Source organism: Monodelphis domestica, chromosome 7 (genome assembly GCF_027887165.1).
Source record: "Monodelphis domestica isolate mMonDom1 chromosome 7, mMonDom1.pri, whole genome shotgun sequence".
NCBI lineage: Eukaryota > Metazoa > Chordata > Mammalia > Didelphimorphia > Didelphidae > Monodelphis > Monodelphis domestica.
In genome coordinates this window covers 17,699,969-17,719,253 of record NC_077233.1, presented here as the reverse complement: position 1 = coordinate 17,719,253, position 19,285 = coordinate 17,699,969, and the positions used below count along the sequence as shown (strand labels likewise).

General features: G+C 37.8%; 1 protein-coding gene across 1 annotated transcript in view; it reads right to left on the bottom strand.

Moving 5' to 3' along the window:
* Positions 1–18,590, bottom strand: part of APPL1 (adaptor protein, phosphotyrosine interacting with PH domain and leucine zipper 1) — a 48,791-nt gene extending 30,201 nt beyond the window's left edge. The window contains exons 1-9 of the mRNA XM_001362176.4: positions 18,312–18,590; positions 12,621–12,719; positions 10,228–10,287; positions 9,194–9,265; positions 9,021–9,108; positions 7,846–7,887; positions 7,272–7,330; positions 2,391–2,537; positions 1,294–1,376 (exon numbers count right to left, since the gene is read on the bottom strand). Of these exons, the coding sequence (XP_001362213.2) occupies positions 1,294–1,376; positions 2,391–2,537; positions 7,272–7,330; positions 7,846–7,887; positions 9,021–9,108; positions 9,194–9,265; positions 10,228–10,287; positions 12,621–12,719; positions 18,312–18,365 (704 nt within the window). The 5' untranslated portion in view covers positions 18,366–18,590. The remainder of the gene's footprint in view (positions 1–1,293; positions 1,377–2,390; positions 2,538–7,271; positions 7,331–7,845; positions 7,888–9,020; positions 9,109–9,193; positions 9,266–10,227; positions 10,288–12,620; positions 12,720–18,311) is intronic.
* Positions 18,591–19,285: the final 695 nt, after the last annotated feature.

Genomic DNA, 19,285 nt, shown 5'->3' with positions numbered 1-19,285 from the left:
TACATGTATGCCTGTATGTTTGTGAGTGCCATATGTATATATTTTTTTCTATCAATAAGAAATTTACTTTAAAAAAATCCAAATGCTGGAATTGTCCAGAAAAACATAACAGATTTACTTATAATTGTTACAAAGCTAAATTGATGAAACGTATTCACAGAAACATTTGTTGACTTCATTAATGCTTTATGCCCTTGCAATTATATTCAAAATTCCCACACGAATGAAAATGTATATGTATATATTAACAGAAAAGAGAACCTAGAAATAGAACCCAATTTGTAAAGGCTGTATGATGAAAAATGAATGTAAATTACAAACCATAAAAATAATGAAATATTACTGATCCAAAAATGGTCTAACCATTAAAAAAAGTGTCATTAAAAAAATAGAGGGGAGAGAGAGGAAAGAGGAAAGATTAACATGAAAATGCAATGTTGGTGTATCTGTGAGCTTAGACTGGTCCAAACTTTTGGATTAGTAATATGGTGAGACACAACAAGAATCTGAAAACTTAATACCTTTGAAAGTGATTCTATTGCTCTCATTTTATCCTAAATATATTAAGAAAAGGAAAAAAGGCTCATTTGTACAAAAATATTCTTAACTGATTGACAAATAGCAAAAATTTAGAAACAATTCTCATGTAAAATTGGGGAATAAATGACTAAATAATTTAGTATATTAATGTAATAGAATATTATGGCAAATAATAAATAGGTAGCAATGAGAAATAACAAAAGTATCATAGGAGATGATACATATACATTCTTACCTACAGATAAGTGAAAAACAAGTCAAAGCTAACAGTATATTGAGAGAATTGGGAAGGGCAAACGTCTTTGTTTCTTCATTTATGGAGCTCTACTTTGTTAATTGCATAGTATGCTCTGGGAGTCTTTTGTAGTACTCTTCTCTTATTTACTTTGGCAGGGTAGAGCGAGGGAATGAGGGCTGGTCTGAGGGTGAGAGACAGACAGTGGTACTGGGAATGACTTTTGCCTCTGTCAGTGAAAAGTTGTGTGACATCACCAAGTCCAGGCATCCTCTCTGATTCTATTTTCTTACATGTAAAACTCAACTGGTAATACCTGTGGGGCCTCCCTCAAAGGGCTGTTGTGAGATAAAATACTATTCACAGGCCATACTTAAGAAAAACAACCAGGATAAAGAACCACAGTCACTTGAGCAATAAAACAAAATTTTTTTCACACTATAAAATTGACCTATTTTAAAAATCAGATGTTTTTATTGAAATTACATAAATGGTAAATATAGCAGGCACATACTTACTTCTGTACACTTGTTCCAATGTTTGCTAAAAATTCCTCTAGCTGTTCATTGAGATTTTCAGAACCCATCTTGAAGAAACTTATCTTGGAAGGAAAAAAACAAAATTGTATTTAAATATAACCTCTTAGACACCGTTATATAGTTAATAAGAAAAAGATCAGTATGCTTTGTTTTGAGAAAATTACTTTTATGGTTGAAAATACATTTCAATTTTAGTGAAACTTTGTTTATCTAGGGCCCTCATTCTTCATTTCTCCTTCCTACTGTATCCCTTTTGGCTATTTTAATGCTTCCACTTTTATCAGAAAGTATTCAAAGTAAAGAAAAACTAAAACTCAAACCTGTCCTGCTCTGCTTTAATATCAATGCTACATGACTTTACATAATAAATAGTAATATATAATTTAATATTGAGAGTTAAAAGCGATAGTTTTGGGATCTGGGGCTTTCATTAAACTACCTTCAATTCTTAATAGTCAGTATGGAATGGTGGACAATGAAACCATCTTCAGGAAGGCCCAAGATCAAGTCCTTCCTCTGATACATAATGGCTATCTAACGATAGATCACTCAGTCTCTCAGGCCACAGGCAACCCTCTAAAACTAGAGCTGTTGATCTGTGATGTTTTACATGGGAAGAACAAGCTGCACTGTTATGCTGATGAAATCACAACAAAATCTCTCAACTGCCATATGTAAGAAAGTCTTAAAAGGAGGGATGAAGTCACTGATTCACTACTGAAGTATTCTTTAGACAAACAACAAGCTCCTTGGATCAGTGTCAATACTAGCATCTGAGATGTAGGGCTCACTTAAGGGATCCTCTGGCCAAAATAATCCATTGCCTGGTAGCCTACCCTCTCTAGATCTGGTGAGGTCTTTGATAATAGTTACTGAATTTCTGGTCTGGGGAGACCCACTGGAACTTTTGTGCCACAGGGTGAATCCCTTAAGAACATGACATGATGTGAAAGAGAAGCTAAAGGGATTTAAGTTCTATAATTTCTTCTTCTGACTGATCTACAGTACAATTATGATACATTCAAATTTTAAGCTTGACAGAGAAATTTACTATAGAACTAAGCTCTAATGTTTACCTGAGCTTGCATGTATCCAAGCAGGGGCTCTAGCATGGCTATTTTCTTCTTATACTGAAGAGTATTTAATGCACAGAAATAATGCATCATGGTCTGGTGCTGTTTTTTTCTGGAAGTATAAACATCTTCAGTAACTTCATACTTCACCTTAGGATTAAAAAGAGGATAGCTTGGATAATTCACACCATTTTATGTACTTTTTGGTCATGTCTATGATGAAAACCATAAGGAAAATTTGTCAGAATTGTGTACCCATTTGATCTGACAAGCACTTATCAAGTACCTCCTATGCGGGGTATATGGGGTGCTCAAGGATTAGCACAGTTGATGTGAGGATTTGCTGAGCCCTTTTCAGGGCTGCTCATCTAACTTTGGTGTCCAGCTGCCAGCCAACTCTTGCCTGTGGCTCCAAAAAGGTGTAGTATAGGCAGTGGCCATTTCTTGGTAAACCATCTCAGAAGAAAGGCTCAACCCGGTTGAGGGCAACCAATGATTTGCAAACACACTGGTGAGTGGGGGAGAGGGGGGTTATTTACCCCAAGCATGTAAAGACTTCCCCTGGTAGAAGGGGTGGATAAGAACAGTCTGTTCCAACAGCAATGAAGTTAGCTGAAGGCACCACGAGGTGCTCAGAACTTGGTCAAACATCAAAGTAGGCCACTGCCAGCTATCCTGACTCTTGTCTTGCCACTAGACTTGAATGACTCTGGAAGAATGAGGCTTACAACTTTGTGCAGCTCTGTCTCACTTAAGTCCAATTCATGCACAAGTCAAGACATTATCTGGTGATGCCATTGGTCCCCTTGGAAAACAAAGGACAAAGAACAACAATTATGTAAAAGAATGGCGAAGAAATGTCAAACCACTAAAGTATCTTTGCCATGAAAACACCAAATGAGGTCATGAAGAGTTGGACATGACCGAAAAACAACTAAGAAAAATGTGAAACATGTTGCACCAGGTGCCAGAGATATAAAGACAAAATAATAAAAGTCTTTGCCTTCTGGCAGCTTGCCTATTAGAGAGTAAGGGCTGTAACATGTACATAAGTAAATCATTTGAGGAGGTGGAAGAGCAGTAACAAGAAGTAACTTTATTACTAGTCTGAGTTTTAGAAACACAAACCATTTATTGAAACTATAATATCAATGGCTTAATTTTCAAAAATAAAAATTAAAGAATGCAGATTTTAGTTTATATCACTTTTGTCAGCAAAACATGCACTGGTAGAATAGAAGGAAAAGAAGCTGAGAGCACAAGATAAAGAAAAAGCATAAGAGGAAAAAAAGGAAGTGGATGAAGTTTCCAGACTTCCTTCATCTGAGTCTTAGAGGTAGCCCAATCTTACTCTTCAAGTGAAGGCTGATGGACCCCTTAGCCTTAGTGGTCTAGATTCAACCCTATATATCATCGCTGAGGTTAATAAAATAATCGGGGAAGGGGTGGGGGAGTGGTGCTTTTGGTTTAGAGTAAGAGCTTCCAGTACTATGAAGATTAAACTTTCCCATCCACAGCTGCTTTTAAAGACCTTCTATACCAAGGACTATTAAAGGTAACTTCATTCAACACACACAAATCATATTTCATTTAGCACAAAAGCAAAATAGTAGCCAGGACTGGCCTCTGTGCACTATTGGTACACGGGGCCCCCTAACATGGTAAGGAATAGAATAGCTAGAAGGCTTTTCCACTTGTGAATATTTCTTGTACCATGTAGTCCTTGCCAATAGGTAACAATGAACTACTTTCCATTTTAATTCTTTCTCAAGTTTTAAAATTAATGAGACTTCATTTCTAGCTATGGCAACCTCGGACAACTTACCACCTTTTTGCACTTCCTTTTCTTTATCTAAGGGACCTGGAATACACGATTGTTTCCAGCTTAAATATAAATCTAGATTTAATTCCTTTTTAAAACAATAGCTTTTCTGTGCTGTTCTTCCATCATCCTGAGGTCAAGATAGGCCTGAAACTAATGGACCTGAAGCCAGGGCTTGACTTTTTGTGAGATCAAAGAGGAAGGATGATTTATACCCATCTGGGTTAACCACAGAAAATGGCCAATCTAAGATTCCCATAGTTCAAAACTAAACCCTTTATTCTCATGATGTTTAAAAGGAAAATTTCAAGCCAGAAGCTCAAATACTGTCATTCTCCATCTTTATATTTTGTAAGTATCTGCTCTTAAGTCTTCTAGTGAGTCAGTGAATTTTAATTAGGACAAAAGACTATAAAGTCTCATCTGAAATAAAAATGTTTGAAATGGGAAGTTTAGATCTCTGAGCTGACTAGAGGGAAATATTCTTGACCATCAAGAAATGAGAATTTGTGGAATGGAAGTATGGGGGGAGGAAACTCCTCAGGTTGAAAACAGTCACTGGAAATCCTTCTGAGAACAGTAGCCTCACCTCCAAATGTGGAATTAAAATGCTAGGACAGCTTTCCCTCCAGATATGCTGGCCTTTTGTTTGGTTTTCCCTGTCGGATTACTGTCAGCAGTAGCAGAAATGGCATTTATCCAGCACTTAAATGTAGGGTTCCAGGTATTAACAAATCATGAAAGTATTAAAGATGCCTTCAATAGCTGACTTATGAGCAATGTGCTCATGTACCAGACTTATGGATATATTTCTAATATTTCACATAATTGATTTCTGGATCCTTCCATTGAACTGGGCCTCAAATCTTGTAGTATTCTGACCCCTCCCCAAGTCTGCAGTCTGGGTTGGATGCTAGCTACTACATTGTCTTAGCCTCCATTTCTTTTATCTCGTTGTTGTTTACCAAGCTAATGCTAAATTCTCTACCATGTCACATATTTGAATAACTTTCTCCCATTCCCCTTTCCTCAAAACTTCAATAAAAATGTTTTCACCTGTAGTTCACTCTCTCTCATACCGTCAGAGAAGTAATCAACAGGCGGGATGCTATGCTGATGAATCCTGCGTCTCTATGCCTCTTTTCTCACTTTATGTCCTCCTTTCCTTAATCTTTAAACCCTTTCACCCTAACTCCCTCAGTCCTCAGCTTCCCTTTTAGGTGGTCAACCCACATAAGAATATCTTGTAACTGCTGGTCGGCTACATTAAAGGTTTGCACAGATGGGGCCCAGAGAGGCTCACTGATTTGTTTATGGATATGCACAGTTGGTAAGTTTTTGAGGCAGGATCTAAATCCTGGTCTTGTCTTCTCTGAATCTAAAGTCAGGGCCTTTCCCATTATATCATGACATCTTTTTCAACTCTCTCTCTATAAAGCTATTGGTGCAAAAAAGTCTTTACTTTTTACTTTTTATGTTAAATTTCAAAAATAATTCCAAAGGAAAACAAAACTTGCCCCTGCCCCCTTCACTTCACAGTCTTCAGTGCCTATGTCAGAACATCTGTAGTAATGGGAATAAAAAAAGCCTTAAAAATAACACAGAAACACTCCTGCAATTTTGTTCTATAGCTGAGTGTCAGTCTCTCTCTCTGTAAATGGACCATTATCTTTGAAGTCTGCGATTACTGACATTGTGTGCGTGCCCACCAGCCAAAGGCCACCACTGACCATTGCGGAGCCAAAGGATGACCCCAGGACCTCAGAAGAGTCAGATAAATGTTTTTTTTTAAGCCCTCTTTTGCAAATGATAAAACAAAAGTTCAAGAATCTTAGTTACTTGTCTGATCATATAACTAGTGTCAAAGTTAACAGCTGAACCCAGAACTTCCCAAGTTCATCCCTCTTCCCCATCCCAAGTTGCCCCATAAGCTATGCAACAAAGCTGCAGAGAGCCCATGGGCCATGGAAGTTAGAGCTGGAAGGCTTCTTAAAAAATTAAGTTAACTCCTTATAGTTTGCTCCTTAACTAAGGCTGTCAACTGGGTGACTATGACCAAGCCATTTTAAATGAGTGGTATAATAGACAGAGGGATGGACTCTTCATCAGGAAGATCTGTGTTCAAATCCTACCTCAGTCACTTATTACTTGTGTGATTTTGAGAAAGTCACTTAAGTGCTCTCAGTCTTATTTTGCCCATTTGTAGCAATTACTTCATAGGTAATCTCAGAGCAAATAAGATAGCATGTCAAGCACTTTAAAATTCATTAACTGATATATAAGTGCTGGCAATTATTAAACTAGGTGTTATATATTTAAGAAATAATCGTAATCATTTAATAAAATGGAGTTTGTAATTTTTGCATTAGCTTCACAGGGTTTCAAAGAAGGTACATTGCAAGCTCTGTGAGGTGCTTCTTTTTTGAGCTATAAATGTCAACTTGTGGGTTATTTCTAGACAGTAATCCTCCCTGAATAAAGGAATGAAAAGCATTATTAAGTGCTTATTACGAAGTCAAATGCTGTGCTAAGTGCTGGGGAAGAGAAGACAGTTCCTCTTAGGGAGCTCTCGGTCTACCTGGCGAAGACAACAACACATGTAGGAGGGCAGATGGAATGATCTGGAGATCCTACAGGAGTGGCAGGTTTTTCCTGTATCAGTTTGATTTCAGTTAAATATTCTACAATGCCATTTTATCATTCTGATATTTGGAGAGACATTTTTTGCAACACTGGTATACATTTGCTTACATATGACTAGTGATGCTTTAAGTTTTATTTAAATACTAAGTCAGAGAACTATGGGGAAAAAAACACACTAAAACAACACCCTAAATTTTGGAAATAGTTATAGGTTTAAAATATTCCTAATTCTGATAGAGTCTTTATCATAAGGAAGAACACAAAATTCAAAAGCTAAGAGCATTAAAGTAAAAATTTAGAAGGAATATTTTCATTTAACCATTGCTAGTTATCCTTTTAAAACAGGAAAACCAAGCACACTCAGGATAAACACACAGTTAACGATATTAATCTCAGTATCAAAAGAGAACACATCAAACCTTATCGTTTTCTCTTTTTTTTGACAGTCGACTATATCTATTAATTGCAGCATCATGATCTGGAAAACAAAAATAATTTATGTAATAGTACTTCCTTGAAGAGGCTTGAGCATTTGAAATGCTCTGGGAAAGTAAATTTTTTCTGAAATTAGAAAAAGTCGTATCATTTCTTTCTTCTTACTCCACTCCAAAACTTTTATCACTATGAAAAATGTTTATTTCACCAATGCCAAATCTTTCCCAATTACATTTTTGCTTATCATAGTCAATGATGTTTTTAAAAATATAATGTAAATTTCCAGTCATTTATTTACTAAACCAACCAAGTTTTGATACTACCAGATTTCCTCATGCTACATCGAGGTGTTAAGTCACAATCTATCAAGGCACTTTATAAAGAATGTCAATAAGTAACAGAATAATCCTAAATGCTACTTAATTTTTAAAAACTAGGCTCATTTTCCCCCCTCAGTTCTTTGCTACTATACCACAAGAAAGCACTGGGCTAAAAGGCTTTCTGTTATTAAATGTATATAATTGCTACTGAAAAAAGATTAAAGTTCTTTGGGCTTACCATTGCTGGCAATTTGAAACACTTCCTTTAATGTTAATATTTCTGAAAAGAATAAAAATACAAAATTTGAGTATGATTACAGTTTAATATACAAGTAGACATTCTGTCACTTTCTGTCACAAAAAATAAGACATTCTTATTTTTTAAATGTTTTCAAACGTGCTAAAATTCATTCTTAATTTTATAACAAAAACCCAAAATGATCTTTTCATGGGAATAAAATAAGATAATAATAACAGGAAGTATTATAAGCCAGAAGTTTCACATCCAGAAAAACTGCTCTTTACCAGGTTAACCATGAAATTCCAAAGCTGATTTAGACTGACAGAACTTTGGGGTAGGTGAAAAGCAAGGATAAGTGGAAGATATAATCAGTTTTAGAGGCATTAATAAAACAAACACATTTATTAACAGAAACATTTCCCCAAATAGATAGTATGGCATCATCTTCACTCGTCTTTTTCTACAACAATAGCATATTCTACTCCTAAGATACATTTATTTTTGACTTGTAAATGATTAAAGCACTTTTCTGTCAATTTTGCCACTAATTTACTCTGATACTTATGGATTCTATACACTTGTCAATGTGTTTGTCTTAGATTATAAACTATTAGAATAGATTCGAATCTGGGAAACCTTACTGTTACAATAACTAGAGGGGGTAATTAAAAACACACATATACACACACTGCAAATAAAAATAGTAAATTGGTAGACAGTGACAATACAGTTAGCCCTTCCACATTGTGACTTTCCCCAATGTGGTTTCAATATATTACAGGTTGGCATAAGAAAATAAATGGAAATTTGGGGGGAGTTTTGCAGCAGCCACAGATGACATGCAAAGGCTAGCAGATGATACAGAAAAATTTTAGAAATTCAGAAATGCATATTTAACCTATAGTTTACAACAGAGTACTGTAAATGCCCAAATTTCTTTAAAAGAAAAGATTCAAACATCTGTGGTATGAAGGGAGGACCAAAAATTTGTATGTGGATTTTCTAGATTATGGGGTGACACTCTCCTAACTCCTACTACATGGAAGAGATACCTGCCAATTTGAGTCTAAAGTAAGTGATACATCTCACTGATAGGATGGAGAGTAGCATGCATTTTGCAAAATGTAAAACCATACTATAGCAAGAATTTTAAGTGAATTTAGCTTTCATACCTTTTAGATCCCTTTCTTTAAACTGAGAAATGGGAAACATCATGGCATCAGCAAGTTGAGTTGAAAGTACTGCATGACAAGAACTTAGCTGGCAAGAGGGGAAAAGCAGGTCATATAAATTTAGAAATATGTATCTAATACTTGATTTGTTTTATTAAAATTAAAATATTTACCTCATCAATCACTTTTGAAAATTGCTGCAAAGTAGAGCTCATTACTTCATCATCACCTCCTAGTGGAAAACGCTGAGATTGAAAAAGAAATCAGCTCATAAATTTTCATTTTTCTTGGGTCAGGCAAAATATCCATTCTCAATAATGTTTTTTGTGCTACCAATGTTTTATCCTAATAACTTTAGACATTTCCAAGAAAGATCTATTCTAATACCTTGTCGTGGCACAGAGGTGACCCTGAACTCTCCTAGGTGATACCAGAAGTGGGCAAGTTCTGGTAGGTCTTAAGCCCTGTTGGAAAGGCTTCACGTATGGATTAGAAATGGACTGTGTCTGAGGACAAAATAACAGAAATCTGGACAATGCACAATAAGTTTTTAAAGTTCATGAATATGGTGAGATTGTGATTCTTGGTTGGTGAAGGAATTCACCAAACTCAAACCAATAAAATATCTTCCAAAGTAATTCCTGAAAACTACTTTAAAAATGTTATATGCATAACTAAAAATCATGACTTTAAAAAGCAGGCACTTGGTTTCTCTGGTTCTCAGACTCTTTATCAGTAAGATAGGTCTCTTTGGGCTCTACCATTCTTAAACTAAGGGACAGTAAAGGACAAATGGAAAAGTGCTAGACTTAGAGCTGAGGATACCTTGCTTCAAACCTAGCCTGGTCCTTCCTCTCTGTTACAGTGGACAAATTCCATGACCACTCTAACCTTTGATCTCCTCATCTGCAGGATGGGATTACTACACCTAGGATGATAGCTACCTAACCTGGTGATTGTGAGCACAAAATGAGAAAATGCATACATATACAAATCTATATAAACACTTTAATAAAAACACTCTGAAAGCCTTCAGGTCCCAAGGAAATGTCAGTTATTGTTACTCACAGGTCTTTACTAGATACGAAGTTCTAGTTAACATTTATATACTATTTTCATGGAACTCCCTCTAGGTTTAAAAAATAACAAGGGCTCCAGGTGAATTCTCTTTATTACATTTCAAAAATATGACTGGTATATACTATACCTGTTTCTCATATTCTTTTAGAAGCTTTGATGTCAGGTGTGTTGCTGCACTTAATTCATTCTATGGAAAAGAGAGTGAAATTAAAAACTCAAAAAACATAAAAGTTAAAAATGAAGACTGACAAACCACTTAACAGCATGGTATCATTAATTTTTGAGTCAGAGGAATTGCTAAGTCACTTACTTCTTTAGGATTCAGGATTTTCCCCTCAATAAAATAAAAGCACTTCCCTAAATGGTCTCTAAAATTCTTCCAATTCTGAGCTCCTCAGCATGATCAATTAATATTTTTACTTTTAATTGCATATTTTCAAAATCTTCCAGTAATTCTTTTTTTTTTTTAAACCCTTACCTTCTTTCTTGGAGCGGCAGAAGAGTGGTAAGGGCTAGGCAATGGAGGCTAAGTGACTTGCCCAGGGTCACACAGCTGGGAAGTGTATGAGGCCAGATTTGAACCTAGGACCTCCTGTCTCTAGGCCTGGTTCTCAATCCACTGAGCTACCCAGCTGCCCCCCAGTAATTCTTTAAAAAGCCACAAGATGTGTATATATACCTACAAAAAATTAGGCTTATATCTAAAAATACATGTGAAACATCATTTTTGATAGCATTATTGGAATTAAAAATCAAAAGGAAAATATAAAGAGGAAAAATAAATAATTATCAAAAAGCAATTAGTAATGAAAGAATGCATCCAGAGATTTAAGGGAGGAGGGAAGGAGAGAAGTGTTCCAGTTTTCCATTAACTCCAAAGAAATTGGATCAGACAATCAAGATTGATTTAAAGTTTAATAACCAACAGATTACATGAGTATTACTATCTAAAATTTTTATCTCATTAGTTAATAATAAGCATCTTAATTAACAATTACTTTCTTAACCACATGCTCTCTCTCTGAACAAAATCTTATGTTTTAGTATACACTGAAATGGAATAAAGTAATCTTCAAATCCTTTTCTCTCCCCAGACCTAGAATCACTAGTTTTAAAAATATACAAGGTATGAGACCAATTTTCTTTATACTTTATTAGTTCTTATAAGTTAACATTTAGCAGGCAGAAAGAACATGAATCAATAACATTCTAAACTGTAATCAATGTTGGTCATTAATATTACAGCTGTCCCCAAAAGGTTCTTTTCAATACCATACTAATTATTTAAAAAGCCCCTATCCTAAAAAGTCTTATCTACTATAGTTCTCCCTAGGACTATTCCAAGACTAGCCTAAGTGTTTAGTTAGTTTCTATTCTTCATTACAGAAATATGAAATATTCCAGAAACATACTGAGTACTGTATGCAGGAAGTTCTCTGATAAAAGGCCTTCTCAAAAAAGAGAGGCAATGACTACCTATAACAAGCTGCTTCTGAGATACAAAGGGGAAAAAAAGGCAAAATAACCATTTAGCCGCATTTTTTCGAGTTCCAAAGTTAGTGTTATGAAGGAAGTCCTAGTCCATTACACCACTTTTCTTCTATTGTATGGCCTAGTACTTTCCCATTACCCTGTCCCTTTGAGGTGATGTTTTTAAAAAAAGAAACAATATTCAAGCTCATTTGAGAATATTAACTTCACTTAGGTCTAAACAATATATTCAAAGATTTCTGAGGACAGTTAGCTTCACTTCTCATATCCTCTTGAAAAGTTGCTGGATCCCTCATTTTTACTCCTAAGTTGCTGTTTAGTTGTGTCCAACTCTTCATGACCCCATTTAGGTTTTCTTGGCAAAGGTACCAGTTTGCCATTTCCTTCTCTACCTCATTTTACAGATGTGGAAAATGAGGCTTACAGGGTTAAATGACTTGTCTAGGTTCATACTGCTTGTAAGCACCTGAGTTTGGATTTGAACTGGGGTGCTCCTAATTCAGAGCCAGTCCTCTATCCACTGTGTAACCTAGCTGTCAGCTGTAAACTTATTTATTTAGGTTTACTTCTTATCATTCCCCTTATTGGCTGATGCCTTACATGCTAAATGGTGGCCTGGTCTCTCTATTCTGTCACCTTATGCTCTATTATCCAGATACAAGTTCTTCTTCTCCACTGGCTACCTACCAGTGTGGCACTGCACACCCCCTCCCTTTCCTCTTTCCTTTGGGCTAAATTTCTCTCAAAATTAATTTGAAGCTTTTGTAGTTCAAATTCTTTCATTCAGAACACTGTTGCTATGGAATGTTATAGAATCAATCACTCCCTGAAACACTGACTTACTTGTTCACATTTCTGGGGAGGCAATTAGGCAGACTATGCCTGTATTCCAGAAAAAATAATTCAATCTTAATTATTACATGATGTACTATAGAAGGTAATAACTGAAACACGAGCACTAGAGTTTAAAATATGTGGAATCAAACTATGTTTTGACAGTCACATTTCAGGTGCTAGCTCATTCCTTACCTGGGCATCATAGATACGACGCATGGCTTGATATAACTGATTCATGTAATTGGAAATAGCTGCAGCATCTTCTTCAAATACCCCCAGCAGGGACCGGGTCTGGATTAAATAAAGACAAATCATTTCTATTTATTAAGAGGAGGGAAAAATCATTTTCATTTAAAAATCTGAGCTCTACATTTGGAAACCTCAGTAACTCTGAAATCAAATTCTTCACTAAGGGGTTTTTGTGTTGACTAATTCAGGGCTTCTATGGTTCTCAGTTTTACTTCTTGAAAGAAGTAGTATTTTCTAAGTCACAAAAACTAGGTTGAGACATGAGATAATAAAATAAAGTTGTTTTTTAAAAAAATCATCTGTTTATAGGATAAATAAGAAAGTTAAGATAGTATATCATTTAAGAAAAGTATAGACTACAATAATGATCCTGCCAGAACTTCAGCATGGTGTGGAGGTGGTCCTAGGTTAGTGTTAGGGTATGTGTGCAAGATGGGGCACCAAGAGTCCTCTCTGTGGGTATGCTTGCCGTTGCCGCAGCACAGAGTCTGCTACTAGAAAGCCAGAGGGACATGGGGCCAGGCTGCTCTCCTCTTCCTCTCCACCCCACAACCCCCAGGGACATCACCTGACCCTCTAAAAGGTTTGCCATCACTACCCTATGTAGTGATGGCAAATACTCAGATACTCTACTTATACCTACTAAATACAAACTCTAGCAGGTTCCACCAACATGGAAAGGTTGCAAGTAAGGGCCTGGTAATAGACTGCTTTTATCAGTAGAAAACGAGCATTTCTAAGCATAGAAAAACTCTGTTGGCCAAAAGGAAATGACTTTGTCCACAATCACTCATTTATAACTGTGAGAATAGGGTTATAAAAGGCACTGATGGGGTTTAGTATGTACACAGACTGTATCATAGATCTTTTAAACTATAATTATTATTATACAATTATTTTAGGATATTAATGGAGAGCTTACTCTCTATAAAATAGCGAAGGATCAGATACATCAATTATTCCCATAACTTTCCTTCCAAATGAATAAAAAAAACTCCCTTGAACCTATCTTGATTTTTGCAGGCTGGTTTAGCATTGTTTTGCCTTTTTCCACTAGAAATATGAAAAACATGGGGCAGCTGGGTAGATTGAGAGCCAGGCCTAGATAGGGAAGTCCTGTGTTCAAATCTGGATGCAGATACGTACTACCTGTGTGACCCTGGGCAAGTCACTAAACCCCTATAGCCTGGTTCTTACAATTCTTCTACCTTGGAAGTAATAAACTATTGATTCTAAGATTGAAGAAAAGGTGGTGGTTGTTTTTTTTAAAGAAAGATTAAAAACTTGAGGTAGGTCCTTTGATATTCAAATAATTACACATTTGAACACTTAAATGACCTATCTGTGAAATGTTCTTGTTTTTTTTTTTGTGAAAAATCAAATTATGGACTTTGAAATTATGTATCACCTTAGAATTTTTATAGTCTGATTTGTGATCAGGGCAAAGTCTGTATGTAACTAGATTTTATGATGTTTTGCAACAGAAGGCTAATTTCTAGCAACTTATACTATTAGCAGAATACTTTCTCTACTTATAGCCATAAACTATAACAGGCTGTAGAGTTGTTTAATATTATGAGCTTGGTTAGTAATAAAAAAAATAACCCAAACTCTCTAAGTCTGAACTTTCACAAGAGTTGGTCATAAAAGTTTTTACAATGTGAAAGAAAGAGACCATGTAAAACATACCAAGCTCTTCTATTAAGCATCTCATGATAAATCTTCTTGATAAATAGTATCTAATGAAATCACCATAAACAGTTAACGAACAAATATTCAAATTATGTGCAAATCTTTAAAATAATTAAATATTCAACAGAAAATGATTAAAAGCATGCAAACATCCACCACCACAATATTTGTATGTAAATTAATTTTACAAGCTTTAAATTACATGGTGGAAACATATGAGAGAACTGGGAACATATTCCAATTAATTTTCTATACGATTAAGGACTGGTTATGTTCTTGTAAATGAAATATCAAGTTTTAATTAATTAATTTAAAATCACAGATTGCAATAAAATATATACCACTAAGATTATAGGTCAATATGGCTATGACATTCTTGGCAAGAGAATGACTCGAAGCCATTCATAGACACATAGTACAAAGGGACAATGAACTCTGTTACTTAGGATTATATCTTCCAGACCATAAACAGCCTGAGTTTTACAGATTCTTAGGGCACTCTTCTCCTTTCTGTAAACATAGTTAGATGGGGGAAAAAAGGAGAAGACAAAGAAAGACATTACCTTTTTTTTTGGAGGGGGGGAGGAGTACAGTGAGAGGGAGATCAATTAATGAACTTTTTTTTTTATCAAAGAATAAGACATTTGTATATTATTTATATTGCAATTAAATCTGACATAGAGTTGATTTCATGGGCACAGAGAACCCTATCTAGTGTTAAAAATACTGAATAAATTTGTGTTTCCTTTAAGGTAACAGCTTATGAAAACTGAAACTAAGTATAGTAATTGTATTACCTGGAAGTGAGAAAAACTAATAAGCAATCCTTCTATTAAGCACTTATATAGCTTCTTTATTCTATCATTATTATCTATGCTTATTCTTTTCTAAATGACAAACTTCATTTTTAAAGACTGCTTTCAAAAAAAAAAATTTTTTTTCTAAAATCTTGAACAGGGGCCAAACTGAACTCACTATCTGTGCCCCTCCCCAACCTCTCTATTCCCTCCTTCTAGGTTCACTCTGACTTTATTATGCTATGATGTTCACTTACCCTCAATTCACATATCCAATCAAACAGTTGCCAAATTTTGCTGTTTCTACCTTCATAACATTTCTGGAGACTATTTCTCTCTACTCAAACAGCTACCATCTTGGTTAAAAGTTAGGGGTATGGAATGGTGGTGGGAAGAGAGTGGATAGTGACTGCACCTGGAGTCTGGAAGATCTGAATTCAAATACAGTCTTAGATATTTAGTACCAATATGACCCTGGGTGAGTCACTTAATCTTTGCCTGTTTCTTTCAAATTTCTTTCAAATGTAAATTAGGGATAAAAAGAGTACCAAGTTCTTAGGGTTGGGAAGATCAAATGAGATCATATTTGTAAAGCGCTTAGCACAGTGCCTAGCATATAGTAGGTGCTACACTAGCTATTGTTGTTGTTATATTAATGTTAGCTATAATCATTAGTTCAGACTCTGATCAACTTCTGCCTAAATTATAACAAAAACCTACACATTGCTGCCAAAGTGATTTTCTATAAAGTGCTGACCTTATGACTCTCCTTCTCAATCAATTCCAGTTGTTCCCCATTGCCTCTAGAACATAAAATCCTCTCTAGCTTTTTCAACAAACTAGACTCAATCTATCTTTCTAGCCTCATTAGACATTACTTCCTTCCCTGAACTCTGTGATACAACCAAAGTGGCTTTCTCTCTGTTCCTCACCAGCTGTTTGCTCTCCATCCCTGAAATGTACTCTCTCATCTCTGCTTTCCAGAATACTTCTCTTCTTTTGATGAAGTACAGCTCAAGCATCACTTTCTACATGAAACCTTTCCTAAGCCCCCCAGTACTCAATTACTTTAAATTTCTTCTTTTCCCTATTTCTTCTGTATATACTTATATTTGTACTTAGTGTCTCCTTCTAACCAATAGGGATTATTTCAGTCTTTGTACTTGGATCCCAGAGCCTAGAACATTTATTAGGGAGTTTAATAAATGCTTGTTGAGTGGTTGGCAGGGATGGGGATTAGAGCTGTGATTTCATTTGTGGTGGGAGCTCCCAGAAATTCTACTGATTCAGCAACTCTGCAACATCCAAACTTAAGAGAGGCATTGGGGGGCTCAGTGGCTTGCCCAAAGACACTCAGCCAGGATGTATTAAAGAGAGAAGCACTTGAATCCAAGTTTTTCTGACTCCAGGGTTACTAATCTGTTTATTATAGTAGATTATATCTACATAATATGTGAGGTTATATTACAGATATAAGCATTAAGTTATAGACTACATACTAATAGTAGACTGAATTCAAAGAAGGTAGAACTGATGGGAATAGCCACTACATATATACAAAAAATCATTTTCCCTTGTGTCAGTATAAGCTGACTGACAGAAGTACATTACCAAACAGGCAATGGGTTTGTCCGGATCACTTCAAAATGAAAAAGTATATAGCATTTTCTTAGCAACTGAATGCAGCATATGAAAATCCTTCATAGGAGCACCAAACAAGTGGGATGTGGAGAGGAAGAAGTAGCAGGACCTAGATGTTCCCCCATCCATCAGGTCCACAGTTTTATCATCCTAGATACAAAATGTCCTAACTGTTCTAAACAGGTGATTCAGAAAGTATTTTTTGTTCTGTTCAAAAGGCACCCAACTCCTATACTTTTCTTAAATGGTTAATGAGATCTGGCCAAAAAATAGTGTTTAAGTAGTTTCTTTGAAAACTTCCCAACTCGTTTTCCAGCTCTTCTGTGACTGTTCCCATGGTAACAGGCCCTACCAATAAGCACTTTTTCAGTATAGAGGCAGTATGGCAGAACCTAAAGAGAGTCCTTAGATCAATGGAAATGGGTTGGAATCACAGCTTCAAATCTTAGTTCTTTATTGCATGACTCTACAAGCCACTTAACCCGAGTTTTCTCCTCTATAAAAACAAAGGTAACAACTCGAACACCTCCTATTTCATTGGGTTATGAAGATCAAATAGTATCTACTAACCACTTTTATGATCTATAAAGTCCTAAACTAATCTAAGAGAAACAGTAACTTAAAGATCCAAATTGGGTTTATTCTTTTAAAGAGACTGAAGCAGTCAGTTTGCACAGTGGGTAGAGCACTGGGCCTGGAGGCAAGAAGACCTCAGTTTAAATCTACCCTCTGCAACTTACTAGCTGGGCAAGGCGGTTCCCCTGTAAAATGAGGATGATAGCAGCACCAAGCCTATAGTTAGGGAGTGTTGTGAGGATCACATGAAATAATATTTATAAAGTGCCTAGCACACAGTGGGGGCTTAATGAATGCTCTTTCCCTTCCCCCCATGCTCTCCCAGATCAAGTATCATGGGCTAATCCCTTGAACATTCTCTAAGTACAAGACAGAGAATAAAATAAAAGGCCAATTTATTTCACATAAACGGAATCTGTGTTAAACTGTTAAATGTGAAGAAATAAATACAGCCTGCAGCTGATGTGAAAACTCCTTTGCAGAAGGTGGTGAATGACTTTCCCTGAGGATTAATGAGACAGATGCTGGGAGACAGAGAGATTGAGAAAAAGGGAAAGAGAAGAGAGATGGAGAGAAAGAGGGAGAAAGGGGGGTGGAGGGGAAGAATGGGAGATTGAGAGAGAAAGAAATGGAGGGAGAGAGGGAGATGGAAGGAAGAGAGAAGGGGAAGAGAGAGGCAGAGACACAGAGAGAGGAGCGCGCAGGGCCGGAACTGGACTCCCCCCCGACGCCCCCCCCCCCCTTTCGGGCTGAATCAATCCACACTCCTCCCTTCTGGGAAAGTTCGGTTCCGGAGCGGGAGGACTCAGAGGCCCGAGGAGTCCTGGCCGCGGGACGGAAGGTAGTCGCCGGACTATGAGACCCAAAAGGTCTGGGGCTCCGGGGCGGGGGACCGGGCCCGGCCTCCTAGGCCGCGCGGTCGCCTCACCTGCGGGCTGTCTTCCAGGGTCTCCTCGATGGGCAGCTTGTCGATGCCCGGCATGGCGGCGGACAAGCGGGCCCGGCCCTAGTCGGGTCCGGACGGGGCGGAGGAGGCGGCGGTGACGGTGACAGCTACTACGACGGCGACAGCTGCTGCCTGAGCGCTCGCCGCCTTCGCAGGCGCGCCACCGACCGAACCGGATTCGGCCCCGCCCGCCAGTCCGTGGCTGCCGTCGCCGCCTCCGCCTCCTCAGCCGCGGTCGCCGCCGCCTCGGAACCCAGGGAACTGCTAGGGGAAATCCCGCCCCACTTTCCCTCATTGGCCAGACCCAACCTGAGTTGCCGTCCATTGGCTTGCAGCCACGCCAATCTTCCCGAACACAAGGGTGGGGGCGCCTGGGTGTCTAGAGACGTCGACTCTCGAGGGGGCGGGGGCGGGGCTAAACTTCCTCGCTCCAGCCGCGCGGGCACGAGCCTTCCGCGCTCCTCCCAACTCTTCCCTACCTGGGAGGGCTACCCTGCGCGCGACCTTCGGGCTCGGCTGGGATGCTTGAGGCGCACTCAAGTCTCTCCAGCTGTAGGATGCGGTCGCAGCTCCCCAGTTGTTTCCGGAATTCAAACCCAATCCTTCGTTAGTCTTTCTCACCTTCCCGCTAAGTCCCGCAGCTGTCCCTTCCCCGCCTCTGGGTGGGGGGCACTAGCCAGAGCTTTGGTTGGTGCGGATAGATTGATCATCCATGAAGTGGGGGTCCTGGGCGGTGGACGTTCCCCCCAGACCTCGCGTCCTCGGGTCATCTCCAGACAGGCAGGAGCCAACAACTGCCTCTTCCCTTCGGGGGCCCCAGGGTTCAACAGCTACAGGAATCAATCGATCGATCGATCCGTCTCCTCAACCCCAATCAGCACCAGCAGCTTCCCCAACCCTGCTCTAGGTCAGGGAGCCTGGACGCTCTCGCAGAGTCCTGGGGCTCAGACCAAGCT